This window comes from Cuculus canorus, chromosome 6 (genome assembly GCF_017976375.1).
Source record: "Cuculus canorus isolate bCucCan1 chromosome 6, bCucCan1.pri, whole genome shotgun sequence".
NCBI classification, from domain to species: Eukaryota; Metazoa; Chordata; class Aves; order Cuculiformes; family Cuculidae; genus Cuculus; species Cuculus canorus.
The window spans coordinates 14,927,212-14,939,421 of record NC_071406.1 but is presented as its reverse complement, the minus strand read 5'-3'; the positions used below and the strand labels follow the sequence as shown (position 1 = coordinate 14,939,421).

The 12,210-nt window shown below is 42.9% G+C and overlaps 1 protein-coding gene across 2 annotated transcripts in view; it reads right to left on the bottom strand.

The window, feature by feature from the left end:
- The window catches only part of CNTNAP5 (contactin associated protein family member 5), a 284,769-nt gene that overhangs the window by 159,633 nt on the left and 112,926 nt on the right, over positions 1-12,210 (bottom strand). For both annotated transcript variants that reach the window (XR_008450459.1, XM_054070363.1), the window contains exon 4: positions 3,005-3,152. Coding sequence is in view for 1 of the 2 variants with exons in the window: in XM_054070363.1 (XP_053926338.1) it covers positions 3,005-3,152 (148 nt within the window). In the remaining variant the exon portion in view is untranslated. The remainder of the gene's footprint in view (positions 1-3,004; positions 3,153-12,210) is intronic.

Genomic DNA, 12,210 nt, shown 5'->3' with positions numbered 1-12,210 from the left:
TCTTTATGCTGTCAAACATTACAAAATGCAGTCATGTAGGTGTACACCAGCTAGAGATCTGCTGCAGATATTCTGCCAGTATATCAGTAAAGATGACATTTTATAAATGATTATACATCTCCTGTACAGTGCTTCTGTACAGGAGTGCCTGAGTAAGGAGTAGCCAAGACACTGAAACTATATAAGCAAAACTTGTAGACAAGTATTGCTTGGCATACGCAATTTGCCAGAGAGAAATGTGAATGGCACATTTATATAAACAGAATGAATATTTCAACACTCTGTAAAACTTTTATGAATCCCTTTATTTCTTTTCTGCCTTGCTTCTATTTCATACCTTAATTCTGCACAATCATTTTGGTTTCCTGTAACTGCAGGGTACAGGACTTAGATGAGAACAGCCCAAGGAAACTCACCCTACAAGTCAGTCTGAAGCCCACAAGTCACTCTCCTCACCCCTTCTGGGTCAATCGGACAACAAGATGGGGACTGGGGGGCAGGGGGAGGGGAGAGGGGTGTAAAGCCCCTCCCACTGTAGGGGAGGATCACGTTTGTGACCATCCGAGGAATCTGAACATATATAAGTCTATGGGACCTGATGAGATGCATCCCAGAGTCCTGAGGGAATTGGCAGATGTGGTTGCCAAGCCACTCTCTGTGACATTTGAAAAGTCATGGCAATCAGAAGTCCTCGGTGACTGGAAGAAGGGCAACATTGTGCCCATTTTTATAAAGCATAGAAAATATGACCCTGGGAACCCGTCAGCCTCACCTCTGTGCCTGGGAAGATCATGGCACAGATCCCCCTAGAAGACATGCTAAAGCACATAGAGGACATGGAAGTGGTTAATGGCAGCCAGCATGACTTCACCAGGGGCAAGTCCTGTCTGACCAACCTAGTGGCTTTCTGTGATGGGGTAATGGCAGCAGTGGACATGGGTAAACCAACAGATGTGATCTATCTCTACTTCTGTAAAGCCTTTGACACGGTCCCCCCCACAACATCCTTCTCTCTAAATTGGAGAGATAATAATTTGATGGGTGGACTGTTCGGTGGATAAGAAATTGCTTGGATGGTCATATTGAGAGAGTAATGGTCAACGGGTTGATGTCCAGATGGAGATTCATGATAAGTGCTGTCCCTTAGGGGTCCGTACTGGGACCGGTGCTGTTTAATATCTTCATCAATGACATAGACTGAAAGATTTAGTGCACCTTTGGCAAGACTGTAGATGACACCAAGCTGAGTGGTGCAGCTTCCACACCGGAAGGACAGCGTGCCATCCAGAGGGACCTAGACAGACTGGAGAAGTGGGCCTGTGTGAACCTCATGAGGTTCAGCAAGGCCAAGTGCAAGGTCTTACACCTGAGTGGGGGCAATCTGCAGTTTCAACACAGGATGGGGGATGATGCGATGGAGAGCAGCCCTGCAGAGAAGGACTTGGGGGCGTTGATTGATTAGAAGCTTTACATTAGCTGGCAATGCGTGCCTGAAGCCCAGAAGGCCAACCGTGTCCTGGGCTGCATGAAAAGAAGCGTGGCCAGCAGGTCGAGGGAGGTGATTCTGCCACTCTATTCCTCTCCTGTGAGACCCCACCTGGAGTATTGTTTCCAGTTCTGGAACTGTCAGCCTAAGAAAGATATGGAACTGTTGTAACGGGTCCAGAGGAGAGCTACAAGGATGATCAGAAGGCTGGAGCACCTCCCACACCAGGACAGGCTGAGAGAGTTGGGGTTGTTCAGCCTGAAGAGAAGACTCCGAGGAGACCTTACAGCGACCTTCCAGTACCTGAAAGGGCTACAAGCGAGCTAAAGGCATGTAGTGATAGGACTACGGGTGAAGGCTATGAAGTGGAGAGGGGAAAATTTATACTAGACATAAGGAATTCCTTCATGATGAGAATGGTGAGGCACTGGAATGGGATGCCCAGGGAAGCTGTGGATGCCCCATCTCTGGAAGTGTTCAAGGCCAGGTCGGATGGGGCCTTGAGCAGCCTGAGCAGGGAGGTGTCCCTGCCCATGGCAGGGGGTTTGGAACTAGACGATCTTTAAGGTTCCTTCCAACCCAAACTATTCTATGATTCTCAGTACAGCAGTGTTGCATGATGGTGACTTCTGCAACTTCGTATTGAATTTACTGGCAAAATGCTCTTAATTCCCTGAACTCTCCCAGCAAAATCTCACCTCTATCCAGCAGTCTCAAGTCAATCTTGAGACAGAAATAAGCACAAAGCCACCTGAGAAACAAATACTAGAGTTGTGCTTCCATGTTTGTGGACTTGTGGTCCTTTGTGCCTTGGGGCAACACTGCCCATTTTTCTTTACATTCACAGTCTTATGACACTGGTGAAAGGTCACACACATGCATCAGTACACCAAGATCAGTACCTGGCTGAAATGCCTCAAGGCAACAATGCTTATAGGCTTCTCCAAAGCCCATGTGACAAAGTACCACAGACTGCGCTTGGAGGATCATCACCACATGTTGTGAAGAGTGCCAAAAAAGGTTTACACAGAAGCAGATAAAGCAGCAGATGAGTTCTCTGCTCTCTGGAGCTATAAAGTCATCACCTTCAAACAGAAATACTAGTTGTGCAGTCCACAGCACTTTTCCCAACAGCTAGTTAAGTTGTCTGAAAAACAAAAATGAACTATTTAAGAAAAAGGTGGTACCTTCCCTAAATAATGCCCTACAAAAGATCCTAAGAGCTCTGTCCTCTCCAGCGAGGCAGGACATTTTGCAGCACGTGACTGCCCTTGCACTTACAAGAAGTAAAAAATTGCTCTGTGGTGGGCTGAGCTCTGAGAAATCTTTGCCAGCTGAGCCAGATGGGCCAGCACATCCATGAGCAGAAAGATAAGAACAACTACTGAAAAAAATATAAGGTAGTTACGTATTGCACATTACATTTGAACTCATAAAACTTGTACTAGACCCCTCCCAGAGCACTGACAGCATCAAAAAGTTGTTTGACAAAATGTGAGTTATGACGTAGCCACTTACTATAGGAGCAGCCGAAGACCTCAACCCTCAGTCCTATCCGACCACCAACATTCCACTTCAGAGGGACAAAGCGCAAGAAGCGGGCTTTCACGGAGTGCAGAAATTTGTGGTGAACCACACTGTCAGCATTGCTGTTCCCTGTGAAAACCTGGAAGGACAGAAAACCTTGGTGAGACATTTAGGGCCGAGAGGTGAATGCAGCACTCTGAATGAAGGCTGTGAAACACCATTGCTTGTCCTGATTCTTGGGTGTATAAATTATTCAAAATTATTTAAACTGATTGTCAATTTTTCTTCTAAGACCTGTGTTTCTTATGGAGGAAAAGGAGGGAGACAGCAGCACCTTGACAGAATCAAGGGACATATACAGGAAGTTACAAAAACAGGTGCAGTTAAGGATGTTACAGAAGATTCTGCGTAATTTCTCCAGACTCAATTGTACCACAATAATCCCCTAACATATCCACCGTTCCTTCAGCAAAGTGAAGGATAATACCCACTTTAGCCTTTCGTGCACTCAGGGTGGTAGAAAAAGTTGGACAGAAGGCGCTGAGGTTGGTTAGTGCCTGGGAAGACAAACAGGAAATTATTCATCTAGATATGCCACAGAAAACTCAAGCAAGTCACAGGAAGAGATGAAAGCCTGAGTCAGTACGCAAGAGAGTCAACACTTTGACTGGTTTTGCACCCAAGAGAGTTAAAGTTTGCAAAAAATAATAATTTAACTTTTTTCCTTGCCTATTTGATTAATTGCCTGCAACTGCAAGCCAAAATTAATGGCTCTGCTCAGAATTATCACTCAACAAGAGCAAATTCTCTCATGGTTGAAGAATGACTGCAGAATTTCAAAGACAAACCTTAAGATAAGCATCCAAGCTCCTATTCTTCATGAAGCTTTTTCAGTTCATCTTTACCCTCTTACTCCATAAAATTGCGCTAGGAATATCATAGACTTCTTGCAGTCTTCAGAACATATGAGTAACTCAGCTAGGATTTAAATTTGAAGCAAAGCTTCATACAAAATGAAAACCAAAGACAGTGCTCACAAAAATCAAAAATCTCACAGGAAGGTCATATGTGTAAGAGGTCTTTCTCTTTGTAAGCATGACATTTCAACACAAAAAGTTCTAGTTTTAAACTCTTCTGCAGTTCAAAAGCTGGCACCATACACCTATGCAATGCAACTGCACGCTCAAACTGGAATAAACCCAGGAAAGCAGACCAAGTCAGTCCTGATGGCCAAAGGATGAATTAAAGAGATTAGCGGTTTCATCTTCAGCCTGAAAAAAAGGACTAATTAGCAGCTGTTTAAATTTTTACTTAGATGCACACATTCCAACTTTTTCCCAAATGTTAAAAATGGTATAGAACTTCAATTTCAATGTGTTCTTGTTTCACTAGCCCCTGTATACTATTGTTGTAATATAACTATATTCAATAAAAAATATTCTTGAACATTTCTAAGGCACAACCGTTTTAAACCATACCATCTTTTTTCCATTTTACCTTAAAAACTCCGATCTGGGAAAACTCTTTTATATGCAATAAGCCTTATTTCCCATCCAGTCATGAACGTAAAACACAGCATATATCTCAATTTCTAAAACATGCTTTGCAAGTGCATTTCATTACTCGTATTGCTTGCCTCTGAAGATGAACAATTTTACTGAAATGATCTCTCACAACCCCAGTTACCTCAGTGAAGTGAGGAAAGACTCTTCATGTGGTATGCAAAATTATATTTATTAGGAGCTTACCCAGCTGAAAAGGGTATATAATTCTGCTGCAGAATAAGTTTTGCGTATCTTGCATCTCTTATTCTGAACTTTTTATACACAAGATCTTGTTTTCTGCAAGGACTATATGACGGTTAACCAACATCTCACAAATTCAGCTAATTATATATATCATATAATTATTTTTCATGTGGATTCTTGTGGATCTTAATTCAATGCTAACCATGTACAGTACTTCACCGGTCTTGTCCATTCAGATACGTTTTGAGGCGTGCCACAAGTAGCACTTCAAGAAGTCCTGCGCCTATTCACTCTGCTTTCCAGATAGGAGCCAAATTAAAATTCCACCAGTGAGTGTTTCAGAGTTTCCCTCTGATCCTTAGATTTCAAGAGAAAAAACTTGTTCTCAGTAATGAAACTGCCAGCAGAGTTAAGTCTCACAGTCAGCTGTGGCAGCACCTACAGTTCTAAGAAATTGATAGATATATAAGATGGACAAGGAGGAGTGGTTTTTTTCTGTTTGTTTGCTTAGAAAGCCTATCCTTTTGGAATCCCGGGATTATGCAAAAATCTCCCATTTCTAAGATAAAAAAGAAGGAAGAAAGAAGAGAAAGAACAGAGGGGAGCAAAGAGTTTGCAGTCCTTCAAATTATGAGGAAAAGCTTAAAATGCAGCGACTAGAATGCAAGTGAAAGGTGAAGAGACAAAAGGAAAGGTACACCTTAATACAGCAATACTCTATGTTGTTTTTTTTTTCTCATAATCCTCTCATACACCAGGTTATCAATACTGCACACCGCATCACATGCCCACAAGGTAGTAATTTTTTTGGTTTATATAAAAAAGAAAATATTCTGGGAGAAAGACCAAGCTGAAAAGCACAGCACCTTCAGAAATATCTCCTTGCAATTACCAAGTAATGGGAGCTAGGTGATTTGTGAATACAACTGTGTGCTGAACAGGCCACACATTCCTGCTTGGAAACAGGTAGGAATGAAGCCTGTACTAGCGCACAGCAGGATGCTGTGATCAGTGGACCCTCGTGGTCACTGGAAAACCATAGAAGCACTTCACAACTACCTGTAACTGTTGCTAAGGGCAGTTTTGATGCCTCTCTTGCAGGGCAAACTTGCAAAGACAATTTTTGCAGGGGTTGTGCAAACTGCCCAACCAAGCGTAATACACAGGAGCATCACTGCTGCTTGCGCACACAGAGGCAGCCCTCTGCCTCCAGGCAAACGGTGTGTACGGCACTCTCCAGGGACTGTGTGCAATTAAAGGAGCATTGTGGCTTTGCCAGGTAAAACAGAGGCAGCTGTACCATGCCATCCACAAGTGGACCCAGGTGCCCACCTGCAGGTATCTATGTTAGTTTCTTCCATGACAACTTGAGGAAGAGCCAGACTTACCAACATCCAGCTCCAAAACAGCTGACTCCAAACCTGACATGCAACTACATAAATGTCCTCCCCCCATCAAAACATTCACATCAGTAAAAACAAACTCTTCAACTACTCAAGTCTCTCTAAAATATCCAAAGACTAGATGAAACTTTTTTTTGAGGAAAAAAATCACAGGCAATGCTGTAGCCATCGACCTGTGCCTATGAGATGGTTTTGCATGCAGCCAGTGCATCACTGCTTGCTGCTAACTGCAGGGCATCAGCGTGTATGCCTTTAGGATTGCTTTGATTTTTCACTTCCAACTCCTACTGCTATACACATCACCTTCCGATGTATTATGGACCACCTGTGGCCTGCAGACCATTGACTGGATAACACCAATTGCCACAGATGGTCACTTGAAAACTTAGATCCACAGCTGACACAGAAATAATCCATCCATTAAAGAAGATGAAACAAGGATGCAATACCAGAGTCCATAGCCCTGGAGGTTCAAATATTGATTAACAGTAAACTTATTGGTGAGAATGGCAGAAAAACTTCCTCTTGAGAAACAGCCTCTATTACAAGCTGTTGTTGATATGGATTAATTCACAAGAACAAACTGGCAAACCAGCACAGAAAACAAAGCACCAACATGCCATTTCCCATGCAACACAGTTGCTCTGGGAAGAAGCATAATACTGAAATCTGTGGTTTCTTACAAGCCCTGTAAACACCACAGACTGATGAGTTACCTGCAGTGAAACTCTGCTTCTGGCATTCTATGGGGTTTATAAATCAAAAAGCCCCATTAGCACCAAATATTGCCACCAGCTTCTTGAAGGTAAAAGCTTTTCCCTAGTGCCAGCAGCTGTGAGGTTAACAGCTTGCCACAGGCAGGGCTGCCTCCCAGGCCAAGCCTGTTTCATGATGCCTGGCTGCACGGTGCCCCGCTGTGACACACACTGTGGCACCTCAGTAATATTTTATGAGGTTTTTTTTAATAAGCTAGCAACGGCAGGTCCCACTGGCACAAAGAGGTGAGGTAAGAACAGCTGCAGCGGTTTGGAGCAGGGTTTGACCAGCCCAGTGCTGCCGCTTTGGCAGCAGCTGCCAGGACATAGGGAAGAATCAGGAGGAGAAGCATAAACAACACTTTCCTCAGTGCTCAGCCCACCTGGTTCATGTGTTATACAGAACTGGAACAAAATAGAATTACAGTTTAGATGGAAAACTTTCAAAAGAAGTTTAAATCTCAACCCCACCATTACTTGGAATGCAGATGTATGACTCTCTCAGGAAAAGTAACATCTCAAATGAATGGGCTGTTTACACAAGTATCCCATTCCGAGGAACCCCAAAAGCTCATCAGAGGCAGTTCAGGAAAATGTCATGCAACTGTGGTGAAATATGACAGTTGCTTAATAACCCTACAGACACACACTTTTTTCTCTGCTTAGTGTATTAATTCACATCAGTGTCAGATCATACCGGTGAGATGTGATGTACTAAACTTTAGATCACATTTGGCCAAACTATTAGACTGGTCTCCACCTTTACACAGAGAAGTAGAAATACGGTACAAGAAAACTGTCCGCTCATGGAAGCCTAATCAATTCAAAAGATAGCATCAGACACAGGTCTTTATCTCAGTTTCTTTTGCACGCACACCATGCATAGCAAATGGCAACTTATTTACAATGCTGCCGAAGGTGACTCCCATAATGACTCTGCTGAATGTATTTTGCTCTTCCACTTTGTTATGCAGGTAATGGGATGAGTTCAAAACGAGTATGCAAGCAGCAACATAGGCACAATCAGCCCTGAACGGTGATCACACAGACCTGAGGTTAACTACCTTCTAGAAGAGATATTTTAAGACATATTGAATACTGTCATTTCTGCCAAAGTCACTCTGATGAACTGAGCCAAGGAAAAAAAAAAATCAGATTATGAATGCGCAGAGGGCACATAATACAGATGTTAGCAATTTACAACATTTCAACCTTCACTGAAAGAAATACAAGCACAGAAAAGAGCACTCCATCTTCAAATCTCACCCACGATGTCGCAGTATGCTGCCTCCAGTGCCTAAAGAAATAAGGACAGGAGCACACCTAATTCAAGCTATCCAGCAGTTTAGTGAAGGAACCAAAGTGAGATAAAAGCAGCTAAGCCTGTCATAAATCCCCAAACTGCAATACTTAGAGTAAAACAATGCCATTCTCCCTTTTGTTACTAGGTTGAGAAAGATCAGTAGACAGGAGTTAGCACTGTGATAGAGAACATACTTCCTGGTGTACGCATCCCAGAACCTCCTCAGATACGTGAGTGTTCTTTAAAGAAAACATGAATTTCCAACTAAGAAACAACATGAAAACCTGAAACCCGAAGGAGAAAGCATTGCCTAGCTTTTCACATTTTCTGAAATACATTCAGAAATACATTCACATTTTAGGCTGAAATACACTCTGAGTCAAGGACAATTTTTATCTTCTCCAGAGGCCACAAGAATTCAGTTCTGCTCAAGTTTATATTACCTGAGATGCAACTCATTGGGCATATTGAGTGTAAATATTAAATCTGGGTTTTAAAGAAGCCAGGTGGGTCCACACATCATTATGTGTGGAAAGAGACTGAATGCTACCATGACAAGGACACAATACAACCACACATACACCATATGGAAATTCAGAAGACTTGATTTTAATAGGATGCTGTAGGGTTGTTTTTTTTTACACAATAACTATTCTGCTAGCAACACTTTAAGCCTGGACAGGTTTGTGGTAACTTTTTTATAACAACGAAAATTAAAAAATCCATTTAGTTTCTGCTGTAAAACTCTCTCCTTCACCTCAGCCCAGCTCTGAAACACAAAGAGATGTTAAAAAACAAGAAAATACAAAAAATGTACAAGAAAAAAAATTACAACTTCAAAGTCTGAATGTTCTTTCTAGATTCCACCTTTCCTACATACTGTGCATGTCATTGGTGAAAAATGTTGGTTTGCTTTTGTAATGCAAGAAGTCCTGTCTAACATATCAAGCCAGAACTGTTAATACCTTGTCATGAAGAAACACCGTGAAATGGCTTTGCTGTCATCTCAATTGTCCTGTGACCAGACTAGAAGCTGCTAAAAGCTCCACTTCACTTGGATGGTGCATTAGGAGCAACTCTCCAGCACAGGGGTCCATGACAGAACCTGGCCCCCTGGAGCTGCCCTCTTTCAGCAGGTAGCCTTAAAAACCCTTTTGCTATTAGAGGGGGTTAAACATGGAGAGAAGTAAAGGACGACAAGGAGGACCGCCCAGCTCCTTAAAGAGCTGTGGTTTAGATCTTTGTTTTTACCTACTTCACAGTCACACTGGGCACGTGGACAGCAAACCTATTCACTGTGTTTTCTTACTTCTCCTTCTCAAGAGGAAAGTTAAATTTTCTTGCAGTTTTCTTTCAACCAATCTGTAAAACTGAAGCACATTTTTTACTCCAAGTACAAGAAATTTGCCTGCTTTGGAAAGTCAATGGGAGCCTTCCCTACCAACTTAAGCAGGTCTGAGCCCAAGAGAAAACAGCTGGCAGCCTGGACCGTCCCCTTAGAACACCACTCATCTCCAAGCATCTCTTCTTACTTCATGTCTGTCTTTTGTATTAATGCACCACGGTCTTCATGACAAAAGCTAACCAGTTATTTCTGGAAAACAATTTTCTGAGCAAAGTTGCCTGTTTCCAGAACCATCTTTTTGCTTTTAAGTAGAACAATACAATGAGCTAGTCTAAAGCTATCATGCCTTCAGAAACAAGAAGCCTCCATTCAGCTTCCATTTTTTTTTCTTCTTTCCTAACACCAGCTATATTTTCCTCTTTGAAACACTCATCCTTGACAAGAACCTCAAAAACAATATCCCCTGGCACACCGTCAGAGCTGCTATTAGGGAGGAGCAGTTGAGGGGGAGTGTAAGGAAATACAAGAGGCACCTGTCAAAATTATCCTCCCGTAGTATATTATCTGAGGAAGTGACAGCTTCCCTTCTCATTCCTCCACCCCTAATGGGAAGAAAAACCAAACAAACCAATCTTTGTCTGCAAAAAGGTAGTGTAACTCCCCTGTACAGTATGAATTAAAACTAATGTCTGCAGTATGGGATATCAAGCAGGGATCCTACTGGGAAATATGCCTTACATTTGTTATTTACTGAGGGGCTGACTGCTGTGTTTCAGCAATGCAATGTCCTCCTGGGTTCCTAAGCATTAGCTAGTGACCTCTGAGCTACTGGCAGTTTCTGCACATAGATGAGTAGTCCAAGGGAGAGAAGATACCATAACGCGGCAGAGTCCCTACTACTTCATCACTACCTTGAATAATCTGCTCAAGTTGGAAGGTTATTTGCCTCTGATCTACCCCATTACACTGAACATATACCCTTTTCTCTGGTTAGTTACTCTGCAAATACAGAGGCAAACATTCTTGACAACATCATTAACATCAGATTGATGACTGCCCAACATAAAACACATTTATATTAAGGATGTTGTTTGTTATTCTTGTGCTAATGGCTTGTAGAACCTATTTATAGGTTTTCCAATAAAAAACAGATTTCACAGAATCACAGAATTGTTTAGGTTCAGAAAGACCTTTAAGATCATTGAGTCCAACTGTAAACCTAGTACTGCCAAGTCCATCACTAAACCGTGTCCCTAAACACCACGTCTACACATCTTTTAAATACCTCCACAGATGATGACTCAACCACTTCCCTGGGCAGCCTCTTCCAATGCTTCAAAACCCTTTTGGTGAAGTAATAATTCCTAATAGCCAGTCTAAACCTCCCCTGGTGCAACCTGAGGCCATTTACTCTTGTCCTATGACTTGTCACTTGGTAGAAGAGACCAACACTCCCCTTGCTACGCTTCCTTTCAGGTAGCTGTAAAGAGCAGTAAGGTCTCCCTTCAACCTCCTTTCCTTCAGACTAAAGAGCCCCAGTTCCCCCAGCTGTTCCTCAAAACACTTGTTCTCCAGACCCTTCACCAGCATCATCACACTTCTCTGGACACGCTCCAGCACTTCAATGTCTTTGTTGTAATGAGAGGCCTAAAACTGAACATAGTATTTGAGGTGCAGCCTCACTAGCACCAATTACATGGGTACAACCACTTCCAAGGTCCTGCTGACCACACTAGTTCTAATACAAGACAGGATGCATTTGGCCTGCTTGGCTACCCAGGCACACTGCTGGCTCATATTCAGCAGGCTATCGACCAATGCCCTCAGGTTCTGCTTTCCACCACACAGCTTTCCAGTCATTTGTCCCAAAGCCTGTAGTGTTGCATGGGGTTGTTGTGGCCAAAGTGCAGGACCCAGCACTCAGCCTTGTTGAACCCCATACAGGTGGCCTTGGCCTATTGATCCAGCCTGTCCAGATCCCTCTGTAGAGCCTTTCCTTCCCTCAAGCAGATCAACACTCCCACACAAGTTGGTGTCATCTACAAATTTACAAGGGTGTGCTCAATCTCCTCATTTGGATCATTGATAAAGGCATTAAAAAAACCCTGTCCTTGACACGGAACCCTGGGGAACACCACTTGTGATGGGCCACCAACTAGATCTAACTCCATTTACCACAACTCTCTGGGTCCGGTCATCCAGACAGAGTCTTACTAGCAAAGACTATGTCCGTCCAAGCCATAAGGAGCCAGTTTATCCAGAAAAATGCTGTGGGAAGCACTGTCAAAGGCTTTGCTGAAGTCTTGGTATAAAACATCCACAGGCTTTTCCTTACCTGCTAAACAGGTCACCATGTCATAGAAGGACATCAAGTTAGTTAAGCAGGACCTGCTTTTCCTAAACCCATGCTGATCAACTGAGCCAGATCAACTGGTTATCCTGTACATCCCATGTGATGACACTCAACATGATCTGCTCCATAACCTTGCCTGATGTTGAGGTCAGACAGGACTGTGGTTGCCTGGATTTTCCTTCCAGCCTTTCTTGTAGATGGGCATCACATTTGCTGATCTCCAGTCATTTAGTCAGGACTCGATAAATGATGGAAAGTGTCTTAGTGAGTACTTCTGCTGGTTCCTTCAT